Genomic DNA, 12,878 nt, shown 5'->3' with positions numbered 1-12,878 from the left:
AGAAAGTGCAGATCTTTAAAATTAGGGAAGATCACACGGTCACTCACAGCTCATGTGTGCAGTTCGCTGGCTTGTCCATCCTGTGGCCTTCCTTTAAAAGCTTGAAGAGCTCTTCCACTGGGATTCCTGGGTATGGTGAGCCTCCTAATGTGAAGATCTCCCAAAGCAGCACTCCGAAAGACCAGCTGAGAATCCAAAACAGAGATTTCAATAATCAGAGCGCCTCTCCACTCACCAACACCACATTCATTTTGTTTTTCATTTCCATGCAACCATGCATAACTAACAGTCATTAACAGCACAACTAATTGCCTTGGTTATTTGTACTAGTAATTTGGGGATCTCTGCTCATCCGCTCAATAGCAGAATGAAATCCTGGCTACAGAGTCTGAAATTGAAATGAGCATTTAATCAGATAAGTGACGGCCCATTTATTAATCCAAGCTCTTTGTTAGGCCTTCCACCAGCTCCACTCAATGGAACTAATCAAAATTACTCACGCACAGCTTCACTGAGCTGGAAACCTGCAATTTTCCCTGACCCCTCACTGGCTGAACCGATATGAACTGCTGTTTACAGGAAGGCTCAACAGGCCAGGAGGGGGAAAGTAGCACGCAGGTTTTTAGCCCAACAACGAACAGCACAGCAAAAACCATGGGAAGTATGACAATGGCAGACAATCAACATGTGCAATCAATAGTGTGGAAAAAATTAAGAACTAAGACGATTGACACAATTGCTAATGTTGGACAGCACTTGTCCGTATAAATGTACAGAATACCTGCAAGTTCATATAAATGGGTTAGACACTACCATTTTGGATCATGGTGGTGGCAGAGGCCGGAGTGAGTGGGCATTGCTTCTACCTCTTCAATCTAAGTTGGAGGGTGGGGGGTTGTTTGGGGGAAGGGGTACATTACCAGAGATGCCTTTTTTAAAATTATTATTATGTATTTTTTTTAATGTGTGGGCTGGGGGTCAAGGACCTCTAGACTATCAGCAATTGCTTTTTTGGAGGGAGGGTTGGCTAACTTCCGACTGGTTTATGTCATGCCGGGGGTGGGGAGGGGGGAGGGAGGTTGATGCAGAAAACTATTGGATTGGTTGGGTCAAGATGGGTCCTCTTCGTATGCCGTCTCAAAAGTAGCACATATGAGTTTATCTTGTTGGGCAGACTGGATGGACCGTGCAGGTCTCTCTCTGCCGTCATCTACTATGTTACTATGTCTCAGACCTGATGGTATTTTGGTGTTATACTGATGCAGTAAGACATCTTTGCACAACTTTACCTGGCCTGTGGATTACTAAAAAGCAGGGCTTTTTTTGAGGGGGTACTGAATACCGGCACCTTTTCCACTGTCTGCTAAAATTGACCCACAGACCCCACGATAGAGCTCAGGCTCTACACACCAATTCTGTCTTGTCATAGATTCTGTGACTGGTTGCAGGGGGCCTGGCTATTATGGGGTGGATCCCTCAGTGATCACCCCACTCCTGAAGGGTGGCCTAGCATTTGTGTACTGGCACCTTTTTTGCTAGAAAAAGCACACTGCTAAAAAGCATCCTTACCATACATTTTATGTGCTGTGCACTGATGGCTACTGCACAAGTCAGCTCAACACTGGGAACCTTCCTGTATCCTGCAGCTAGTAACATGCATGTAGACCACCTGTTAACTGTGCACTACTGTCTCTGCTCTTAGTACAGTGTAAAATCCCACGGCTGCTTTTATAGCCCTGGGCAAGCAAGTGCTATTGCAGATAAATATTTCCAGTATTAGGTCAAAATTTTCTATCAAAAATAATTCTAAAATTGTTTTTATTTTTTTAAATTGGGCTTCGGCAACACTTCACACGTAGGGCCCATCACTCATATTCGCATGGATATAAAATCTCTAAATTGATTCCCAATTCCCTTAAGGTTGAAGCAGAGGGACAGTTTAAAGTGTTTCAAGTGTAGGAATATGATTCTGTGGTGTCCTTCTTTGTGACAACTGTACTCTTGCCACTAACTAGTACTCAGATGACTTAAACCTGGTTAATTTTCCATATTCACAAAAACCTGTTACATCTGTAAATACCATTTTTTTAAAGTAATGTTTCAGAGTAAACTTGTAAACAAACCTAACACAGATACTTCATCTATGGGAAATCTACATATATAATGAAGCTACAGTTAAAAGCTTTCCTGTGCTTTTAATCAATTTTGAGGCATGAGCTTTCAAGAACCAGATGCATCCGACAAGTGGACTCTGGTCATTGAAAGCTCATGCTTCAGTTAACTGGTCATCAGTCTATGAAGTACCACCTGCTTCTGTCAATTTGGTCACACCAAATTAACACAGTTACCCCTTTTAATTTTTTTTTCTGCAGAGCATAGAAAAACACACAGGAATTATTCAAGAGAACACCAATGAAGAAGCTGAATGGAGCCGATACTTTTGTCAGGCTAACCACTGTTCTCTGATCCATACTTGAAGTGTCTACCTAAGGGGCCCTTTTTCTAAGGTGTGGCTTGAGGTAGCGTAGGCACGGGTCTTGGACACATGCAGATCCATTTTTCGGCATGCCTGTAAAAAAAAAAAAAGGCCTTTTAAAATTTTTGCCGAAAATGGATGTGCGGCAAGATCAAATTTGTTGCGCGTCCATTTTGGGTCTCTGACCTTACTGCCTAGCGGTGAAGTCTCATGCGTTAACCGGGCGGTAATGACCTATGCGCGTCTAATGCTGTGCATCCGAAAGGAGAAATTAGATCTTACCTGCTAATTTGCTTTCCTTTAGTCCCTCCGGACCGGACCAGGATTGGACTGATGGGTTGTGCTCGCCTACCAGCAGGTGGAGACTGAGAAAAACTCTGACTCTAGAGAGCCAATAGGAGCCCTGGCCATGTGACCTTAGCCTCAGTATTTGAATAACAAAGCAGGAAAGAAAGAAAGAAAGACCATCTGTGCCGTATGGAATCCTAGCAGCCACAAAGCACTCGGCAATGCCAAGTATCAGAGCTCACCAACAACTCTTACCAGAGAAGTGGTATGGCCCGATTTGTACTACAGCTCACCAGCAACTCTCACCAGAGAAGTGGTATGGCTCCCTTGTATTATAGCTCACCAGCAACTCTCACCAGAGAAGTGGTATGGCTCACTTGTCTTATAGCTCACCAGCAACTCTCACCAGAGAAGTGGTATGGCTTACTTAAAGTTTCACATATATATACTAGCATGGCTTACTTAAAAGTTCACATATATATATACCAGCAATTGGGTACCCCAGCAACTCTCACCAGAGAAGTGGTATGTCCCTTTTGTAGGAAAGCTCACCAGCAACTCCTACCAGAGAAGTGGTATGGCTCACTTGAATTAGAACTCACCAGCAACTCTCAGCACAGAAGTGCTAAGGACCTCAAAGTTCTATACATATATAGATATATAAATATATACATACATATATAGATATATAAATATATACATACATATATAGATAGATATATAAATACATACATACACATATATTCCAGCAACTGAACCCACCAGCAACTCCGACCAGAGACGTGGCATGGTCCACTTAAAGTCCTATATATGTACAAGCGTCTTTTTTTTTTTTTTTTTTTTTTTAATACCCCGTTGAAAAAGTGACAAAATATGGGAGGGGCCTGGTCCGGTCCGGAGGGACTAAAGGAAAGCAAATTAGCAGGTAAGATCTAATTTCTCCTTCCTTAGCGTCCCTCCGGACCGGACCAGGATTGGACTGATGGGAAGTACCAAAGCAGTAACCTTAAGGGAGGGACCCTTTCAAACCCCTAAGCATCTCCGAGTTGCATAGATCACCTCCTGGCAACAATGAACATGTAGAGTGTATATCAATCAAAAGAGAATGAAGATAAGCTCAAAATGGCACCGTACAAAATGTGCACCTAGTGCACCAAAAATCGCTGTGCGAAGGAACGAACCCCGCTTCTCAAGATGGAGCATATGTTATAACACTCTCAGGAAATTGTCCCCCAGTGAGTAGACAAATAGAAGGTATGAATTCCTTAATACGTCGAGATATAGTGAGGCCGAAACAATGGCAACCTTACCTTGACTAGAAGTACCAAAAGGAAGGACCAAATAGCTTGTAACAGTTCTCTAAATATATAAGATCTGTTTTAATATGTAAAGCATATATAAAGCATATAATTTCCTGTGATCTTGAACGCCAGTAGAAGAGTCCAGACCAGTAAGAAAAAAGTGATTGGAAAAGATGAAAAATGGGAAACTAAGGTAGAGTGAAAAAGAAATACCCAGGTGAAGAAGTACCTCTTACCTAGACGTACTAGCTGATTGGAAAAAAAGAAAACCTGTAAGAGAGAAACTTGCAGTCCTGACCCTGCTAGCTGAAGCCATGGCTACTAACAACAGTGTCTGAAAGGAGAAAGAAACCTTAAAGGAAACAAGATGATTTTGAATCATCGTGCGAAGAATAACACCCTGTCCCTCTGACAATGTCACTAAGGCACAGAGGCTAAAAGCTGAGAAGAGAATACTGCAACTACAAAAGATGCCATCCTGCTTAGCAAGGCTGAATGCCTGTCCCAGACTGAGAGCATGCACCAGCCTGAGCAAGAGAGAAACAAAGAGGCCGGACTGGGGCAGAGAGAAGGTCCTCTAGAGAAAACAGAAAACCCCCTCGGCTCCATAAAAAGTCAAGATGACAACCTAAAAGGCAGCCTGGTATATCTGCAAGGAAAAACAAAAAACATAAGGGTTACGCCCCTGAGATCCAAATATCTAAGCGAAATGCCCGACCTGAAGAGAAGGCCACCATGCCAGAAGGGGATGGCATGCTACAGGGCTGGTCAGATGGTAGATCCATACAAATGACTCCCCTTGAATAAAACAGACATCAGCCATGAAATAAACCAAACGTCAGTGCGGATGTGAACCCACCTAGGAGGCAGGACGATTAGAGTCAGAGTGAGAACCGAAGCTGGGCCTCCCCGATGACATCTCACTGCACTGTTCGCTAGATTACCCCTTAGGCAGCTTACAGAGAAAAGTGAAAACATGCAAAAATAAAATGACATACATGTCAATCGTGTAAAGGAGGGCACATGCAAGCCCTGTAAAGAAACAGAATGACCAGATAGTAGAACTGTCCGAGGAAAGGATGTACCTTCAATACACAAGAAGACCAGAGATCTACCAGGGGCCTCAATACGTAGCCTAAGAAGGCAACAGACCTACCAGGAGACCGAAGACCATTCTGAAAGAACATAAGCTAGAAACAGTCCTGCCAGAGAGCAGGATTGAGTCTTTGAAGTAACCTAAGATGATAACAGTCCTATGAGAGTACAGAAAGAGCATTCCGGACTAACATAACATGGCAACAATGCTGACCAAAGACAGAGTGCTCAGAATAAAACGCTAGCCCTCAGGGATACCTCCTTGCTCCGAGAGCGACTGACAGTCCCCTAGTTGCAATGTAAAGAGACCACATGGTAATCCTGAAAGCAAACCGAATGCCAAGAGCCAAGAAGGAAAAAATTAAGTTGCAAAGTAAAGAGACCACATGGTAGTCCTGGAAGTAAAACCAAATGCCAGGAGGAATGTCCTACTCAACTAATGCCGAAAAGAAGAGCAGCAGTCTCGGGGAAAAAAAAAACAAAAGGGAAGCTGCAAATGCTTCAGAACACTCAAAAAGATAAAGAGCACGGGAGTGCAGCTCATGAGACTGCAAAAGGCAATTGCCCAGGGAAAAAACCTTGCAACTATGTCGCATGTAACCCCAAAATATTGTGGAGACTGCGAAATATTTAGACGACTCTTGACCACCAGTACTAGGCATCCTGAGAACCATAAAAATTGCACTTCTCGGTCTGCGACTTGCTGACTTGTCGACAAGAGGTTTTTTTTTTTTTGTTTGTTTGTTTGTTTTTTTTTTTGTTTGTTTTTTAAATAGCTAGCTGACTCGCCATGAGTGAAGAAGAATCTCCCCTTTTCTGAGGGGTAGCATAACTATGATGAACTTTTAGAGACTGGAAAACAGTGTTGTGAAGGGACATTATTGCACATTGTGAGCTGGTCACCCTTCCAGGACCCAGCCCGGGCGGACCCTGCTTAGCTTCCTTCACACCGGGCTCTATCCTTCTCAGAAACTCTCCTAAGAGAAATATGCAGAAAAGTTTGTATCAAAAAATGTGCTGCACGAAGCTTCACTATGGATCGAAGGCTTTCATGAAAAAGACTTGAGACTTTGAGAGCGCTCTTGACAGCATTTAGAATTGAAATAGGAGGAAGGAAAATTCCTTCTTAGGAACTAGGTTCTTGTGATAAAGATTTGAGACATTGAGAGTGCGGATGACGGCAGTGAGATTCCAAATAGGAGGAAGGGAGATCCATTCTTAGGAACTAGAAATTAAAATTGCATTCGGAAGAATCAAGAGAGAAAATGGTCTAAGATCCAAGAGTCTATGTAGGGAACCCCTACTTCACATGCCTTGCCGTGAGAGCGATAGAGAAAGGAGGCGAAATGAAAAGCATAACCATCTAAAAATAACTGCCGCCGCCAAAACGCAAGAAAATGGAGGAAATTAAATCTGACGAGAAAAATCGCTGTTTAAAGTCACAGATACTGAATTATTTTCTTCTGTTTGTTTTTTTTTTATTTTTTTTTTTTATAACCCCTCAATCATAATAAAACACTGGAGCTGCCTGCTCGTTAGAAGTCTGGGGAAAGAAAGGCTGCTTCTTTGAATTTCCTTTTATTTGATTTAATTCTTTTAAAGCAGCTACCTGTTAAAAGTGGCTGCCTCTCCCAAAGACGGTACACCTTTCCAGAGAAAGGGACGGCCCTTCCCTGCTAAGCCAGGGAGATGGGGAGGAAGGGGGGTGGACTCGAGACACCCGAGTTTAACACCCCCGAGGCTGTCAAAGAAAGAAGAGAAAGGAAACCCTGTCAAGCCTCTAAATAAGATTCCAGGCACAGAAGAATTATCACAAATATCTGTAATATCTAAAGAGAAAAGGAGAGAGACTAATGGGCTCACTTCCTACCTGCTGGGAGACTGAGAAAATACTGGGGCTAAGGTCACATGGCCAGGGCTCCTATTGGCTCTCTAGAGTCAGAGTTTTTCTCAGTCTCCACCTGCTGGTAGGCGAGAAAACAACATTTATTTTTCGGCCGCGAGTCAAAAATGAAATGACAGCAAGAACCACGCAGTAGCCAGGCGGTAACTCCATTCTGGCACGCATTGAGCGTGCGTAAACACTTACGCGGCTTAGTAAAAGGGCCCCTTAAATTCCAAACTAAATGAAGACTCTGAAGAAAATAGGGTAGAAATGGCCAGTGCTGCCATAGGTATTGTGGTGGATGTAGCGAGCTCAGCACTGCTCACTATAAAAATGCTGGCATGGCGACCAGACATGCTCTGCAACTTTAAATTGCTTTTTTAATAAATGTTTTAGTCCATGCTGATTTAGAGACCTTCCTACGCCCCAGGCTAAATGAAAACGATAACGGAATTCAAACATGCGTGGGATAAACATAAAGGAATCCTGTTCAGAAGGAATGGATCCTCAGGAGCTTAGCCGAGATTGGGTGGCAGAGCCGGTGGTGGGAGGCAGGGCTGGTGGTTGGGAGGCGGGGATAGTGCTGGGCAGACTTATATGGTCTGTGCCGGAGCTGGTGGTTGGGAGGTGGGGATAATGCTGGGCAGACTTATACGATCTGTACCAGAGCTGGTGGTGGGAGGTGGGGCTGGTGGTTGGGAGGCGGGGATAGTGCTGGGCAGACTTATACGGTCTGTGCCCTGAAGAGGACAGGTACAAATCAAGGTAGGGTATACACAAAAAGTAGTACATATGAGTTTGTCTTGTTGGGGAAACTGGATGGACCGTGCAGGTCTTTTTCTGCCGTCATCTACTATGTTACTATGTTACCAAGGTCCCAACGCTCAAAAGTAAACACAGCACTGGAGGCCATTATCACCATTCTAGCGCCTGCATTCATTTGCACAGAATGTTCAGAGGCCTGGAGCATAGGAAGAAACGAGCGTGCAGACGAACAACGCAAGTAGCATGCTGATGTAGTCAAGCTCATGTTTAATGAGGTCATTTTGTATTCCTTCCCAATGCTCAGAAAAGAGCGCACGAAACAAAACTGCCTTACCATTGTAAAAAAAAATAATGCCAGGTCAGAGCTGTTGAAGAGGCTCTCTTATGATCCTCTCATGATCTTTCTGCAAAATCTGCTGGTTCTGATTGCTTTTGATAGCAGAAGGAAGCCCGTGCAAACCCTTAAGCTCCGGCCATGAGCAACAGCAGACCCAAGCTAAAGAACACACTGGCATCTGTTTCCTGCGTCTAAATGTAAAGCATCAACGCTAAAAAATAAAATTAAAACTGCCCAAGTGAAAAACACACATTGGCGTTCATTTCCTGTGTCTAAATATAAGCGTCTAAGCTTTAAAAAAAAAAAAAAGAAAGAGCTTATATTAGGCAAAGAAACCAGATGCCAATGTGTGCTTCACATTCGGGTTTAATCAGGTACATGCGCACAAGGAGCCGAGCTTACTGCATTACTCTTCTGCACATCCTCCAAGCACAATTCTCCTGCCGAACTCCCTAATGCTCAATACTTTGAGCGTGCCTATATTTGCATCTCATTGGCATCAAGCATTAGGGTGGTGTTCTGTGCTGTTCCGGCGGTATTTTGAGCAGCACCGGAATTTTGAGCGCTGGGGTCCAACAAAAAGGTCTGCAAATTCTTAAAGTGAAAGGTGCTATATAATGTGTGTCTATATAATTGGATCAGTCCTTTGGACTGAGTTTGGACCATCCTTTCTGAAGCCCTTTTCAAGGCTGCATCAGTTTTGCTACTGTTGTTCTATGATTCCCTGAGGTCTTTTTTTAGGTCCACAGATGGGGACAGGGAGGAGGAGCTGGGAGATTTGGAAAAAGGAATAAGACTTACACATCACTCCGATGATTGTAAACCCGGTCAAACAATGCTTCTGGAGCCATCCATTTCACAGGCAGTCGACCCTGTAATTAGAAAGACAAAAGGGAATGTCCTACCAGCAGAATCACTCAGCCTCAATGGCACCATCTCAATCCTCCATTCTAATCCAGTTTGAAACATTTTCATTAATGGCCACATATGCCTCAGGCTGGGTGGGGGAGGCTCACAGTGCAGGGTGACAGAGGTGCTCTACAGACAGATTAAAAACCTGCATATAAACTTCCCTCTGTACAGTTCCTAGTAAAGGATCTCCACACATCTCCCTGCCTGTTAAAACAGTGTCACTGTACAAATATCTTTAGGTTTAGGCAGCAAAAACTGAATGACAAATGCTGCCCATCTCATAAGAATTCCCATCCCCCATAATTTTTACCACATTTATACCTCTACTCATAGAAAAATGTTATACCGAATTGTTCTCCTACTATTGTTTAGTTGCCCTATCAGTTCCCGTTGTCTCTTTCCATTGTTCTATTCCCTTAACGACACTTTAACTTTATTTTCGCATAACCCCTCACAATGTAATCCATAACCGAGTTGTAACAAACTGTATTTCCACCATTCACAATGTATTGTAAGCCACACTGAACCCGCGAATAGGTGGGAAAATGTGGGATACAAATGCAATAAATAAATAAATAAGACACTGGGGAAGGGGGCAAATCCGTAACGGGTCCAAAACTGGAGTGCAAGCTCTAGGAACCAATTCTACAAAGGAACAAAGGCGTCTGCATTCCTTAATACAGTGTTTCCCGAAGTCCAGCCCCGGAGTACCCCTTGCCAGTCAGGTTTTCAGGATATCCACAATGACTATGAATGAACTTGATTTGCATACACTGCACGCACATCTGTCTCATGAATATTCATTGTGGATATCCTGAAAACCTGACTGGCAAGGGGGTAACTCCAGTACCCAACTTGGGAAACACTGCCTTAACAGAATATTACTGTAACACTTCTAAAATTTAGGTGGGCACATGGATCCTCAGAAGCTTAGCTGAAATTGGGTGGCGGAGCAGGTGGGGGGAAGAGAGGGTGGTGATTGGGAAGCAAGGATAGGGGAGGGCAGACTTATACGGTCTGTACCAGAGCCGGTGATGGGAGGCGGGACTGGTGGTTGGGAGGCGGGAAATACTGCTGGGCAGACTTATATGGTCTGTGCCCTGAAAAGGACAGGTACAAATTCAATTCAAGGTAAGGTATACACATATGAGTTTGTCTTGGGCAGACTGGATGGACCATGCAGGTCTTTTTCTGCCGTCATCTACTATGTTACTATGTTACAGCTTTACAGCTGGCGTGCCACAGGAACATGCGTAATTACAGTATTCTATAGATTAATCACGGAAGTGGGAACTCCACCCATATGTACACCCCCCTGCGCTCTGCAAGTTAACACAGGTTGGTACAGAATGGCGCTTAGGCGGCATCCTACATGATTAAGGGGTCCTTTTACTAAGCTGTGGTAAAAAGGGGCCCTGAACTAGCAGCGAGGCCATCGCCTCACGCCGAGGCCTTATTTAAGAACAGTGGGTAAAAAGGCCAAGAAATAGCCATACGGCAAGTTTTCACTTACCGCCTGGCCATGCGGGGGGAGCACTTGCCACCTGAGGTGGCGGTAAAGGCTCCTGTGCTAACTCAATGGTAACTGGGTAGCACGAGGCACTGCCCAATTACTGCTGGGTAACTACTACGCTAAAAAATATGGCCCTATTTTCCCTACTGCAGGAAATGGCATGTGCTGGGCTTTGGGCTAGTGGTGGTTCCAGACTGGGGTTCAGTAAGCCCGTGCTGGGTTTACCGCCATTTTGTAAAAAAAAAAAAAAAAAAAGGCTCTTAAGTGCGCGCATATATATTATGTTAGCACCTAGGTCAGTGGTTCCCAAACCTGGTCCTGGAGGCACCCCAGCCAATCAGGTTTTCAGGATATCCACAATGAATATTCATGAGAGAGATATGCATGCAATGGAGGCAGTGCATGCAAAATCTGTCTCATGACTATTCATTGTGGATATCCTGAAAGCCTAACTGGCTGTGACGCCTCAAACACCAAGTTTAGGAACCACTGGCCTAGGTTATAGAGTTTTCCCACTGATGGGTATAGTATACCCTGCTTTCACACACTTATCAGTGTAAGAACACCATAGCCGCCGCCCCCGCCGGGGGGGAGGTGGGGGAGAGACAAGATTCCCCGGGGCTCCCTGCATTGAATTCACAGTGCCTCTCACCTCCGTGAGAAAGCGCTGCAGGCAGATCGCCTCCCTTTGGCCCTCCTTCCCTCCATGTCCTGCCCACGTCTGACGTAACTTCCGCGAGGGCGGGACACAAGGAGGAAAGGAGGGCCGAAGGGAGGCAATCTGCTGCCCTGCAGCGCTTTCTCACAGAGGTGAGAGGCGCTGTGAATTCAATGCAGGGGGCCCAGCCCTAAACAACACCCACTGGTGGAATTCTACACCTACGGGGGCTGCAAAAATCATTCAGATAGTCACTTCAAGGCTAGGCAATTTAAATACTGTGGGTTAGCTACTGTGTATAATGTGAGCATATCTATGCTTGCTAAGGTTTGCCTGGTCCTAAATTTGTCCACAAATTTCATTTACTGTATTTATGTTTATATAGTTGATCATTTTTACTATTATGTTAACAAAATTATAAGTTTTATGTTAAATGAATCTTTTTCATAAAGACTTAATATTCCCAATAAAGGGCAAAATTTATGGAATGCATATATGGGAGTAATTCTATATCATGGGCGCCAACATTTATTGCTGCATTACACTCATGTTTAGAATACTAGAATGTATGTGCGTACACGCCATTCCCGTCTTAAGTGATATTCTGTAAGATAGCGCACGCATCTTTCATAGCCTATGTTTTGCGGGTGGACATAACACATGGTGGGACTCACATTTGTGCGACACCGACACGGAGTTCAGTAGCCACTTAGTGCCAGATTCTATATATGGCGCCTGAAGAATCCACGTGGATTTAAGCGTATTCTATAAGATTTAGGTGCAGCTTATAGAATACGCTTAGTTGATACCGTAGCGCCTACATCTACATGCACCCATTAACGCCAATAAAAACTTGGTGTAAATCTATGCACATATATTTAGGCACACTGACCTGTATTGTAATTATGAGCGGAATCTTTGGTACGCCTATAAACATGCCCCTTTTAAACTACGCACGTTTATTTTGAACTGTTCGCTTTTCAATTTAGGCGCACTTCTTTATAGCATACGCTTAGTGATTTCTGCGCATAAATTCTGATAATTGCCAATTAGTGCTTGTTAAGTGGTGTTATCAGCACTCATTAGCTTAAGCCAATTAAGTTATGTGCAGTGTTATAGAATACGTGCCTATTTCGGCACCTAAATCTAAGCGCACTATATAGAACCCGGGGTAAGCCACATTGAGCCTGCAAACAGGTGGGAAAATGTGGGGTACAAATGTAACAAATAAAAAAATATAAATATAGAACACTAGTGTAACAGAAAAGTAGGTGGCTACTTCCCATTATAAAATAGGCTCTTACGAAGCACTTGGTTACATTAGTGCCCTCAATGTCAGATTTAAGAACGTGTTAGAGAAGCCTGATTTGCTACATTTGGATTAAAAAAAAAAAAATTTCTTGTACTTACGTTTGTTGTTTTCTTGTAGTAGTCTATATTGTGTACATCTCGCGCCAGGCCGAAATCAGCAATTTTCATCACGTTATCATCTGTCACTAGCACGTTCCTCGCTGCCAGGTCTCTGTGAATGCACTACACAAGAGAGGGTGACAAAAGGCAGGCACCCGGGGTTCATTAAAACCACTCACAAGAAGCTGCAAATAGGTGGGAAAATGTGGGGTACAAATGCAATACATAAATAAATAAA

The 12,878-nt window shown here is 43.8% G+C and overlaps 1 protein-coding gene across 7 annotated transcripts in view; it reads right to left on the bottom strand.

Moving 5' to 3' along the window:
* The window catches only part of FGFR3 (fibroblast growth factor receptor 3), a 141,823-nt gene that overhangs the window by 15,231 nt on the left and 113,714 nt on the right, over nt 1-12,878 (bottom strand). For all 7 annotated transcript variants that reach the window (XM_030191097.1, XM_030191098.1, XM_030191099.1 and 4 more), the window contains exons 14-16: nt 12,641-12,763; nt 8,949-9,019; nt 48-185 (exon numbers count right to left, since the gene is read on the bottom strand). In XM_030191097.1, coding sequence (XP_030046957.1) covers nt 48-185; nt 8,949-9,019; nt 12,641-12,763 — 332 coding nt within the window. The remainder of the gene's footprint in view (nt 1-47; nt 186-8,948; nt 9,020-12,640; nt 12,764-12,878) is intronic.

Source organism: Microcaecilia unicolor, chromosome 2, assembly GCF_901765095.1.
Source record: "Microcaecilia unicolor chromosome 2, aMicUni1.1, whole genome shotgun sequence".
Classification (NCBI taxonomy): Eukaryota; Metazoa; Chordata; class Amphibia; order Gymnophiona; family Siphonopidae; genus Microcaecilia; species Microcaecilia unicolor.
This window is presented reverse-complemented; position numbering and strand designations above follow the sequence as displayed.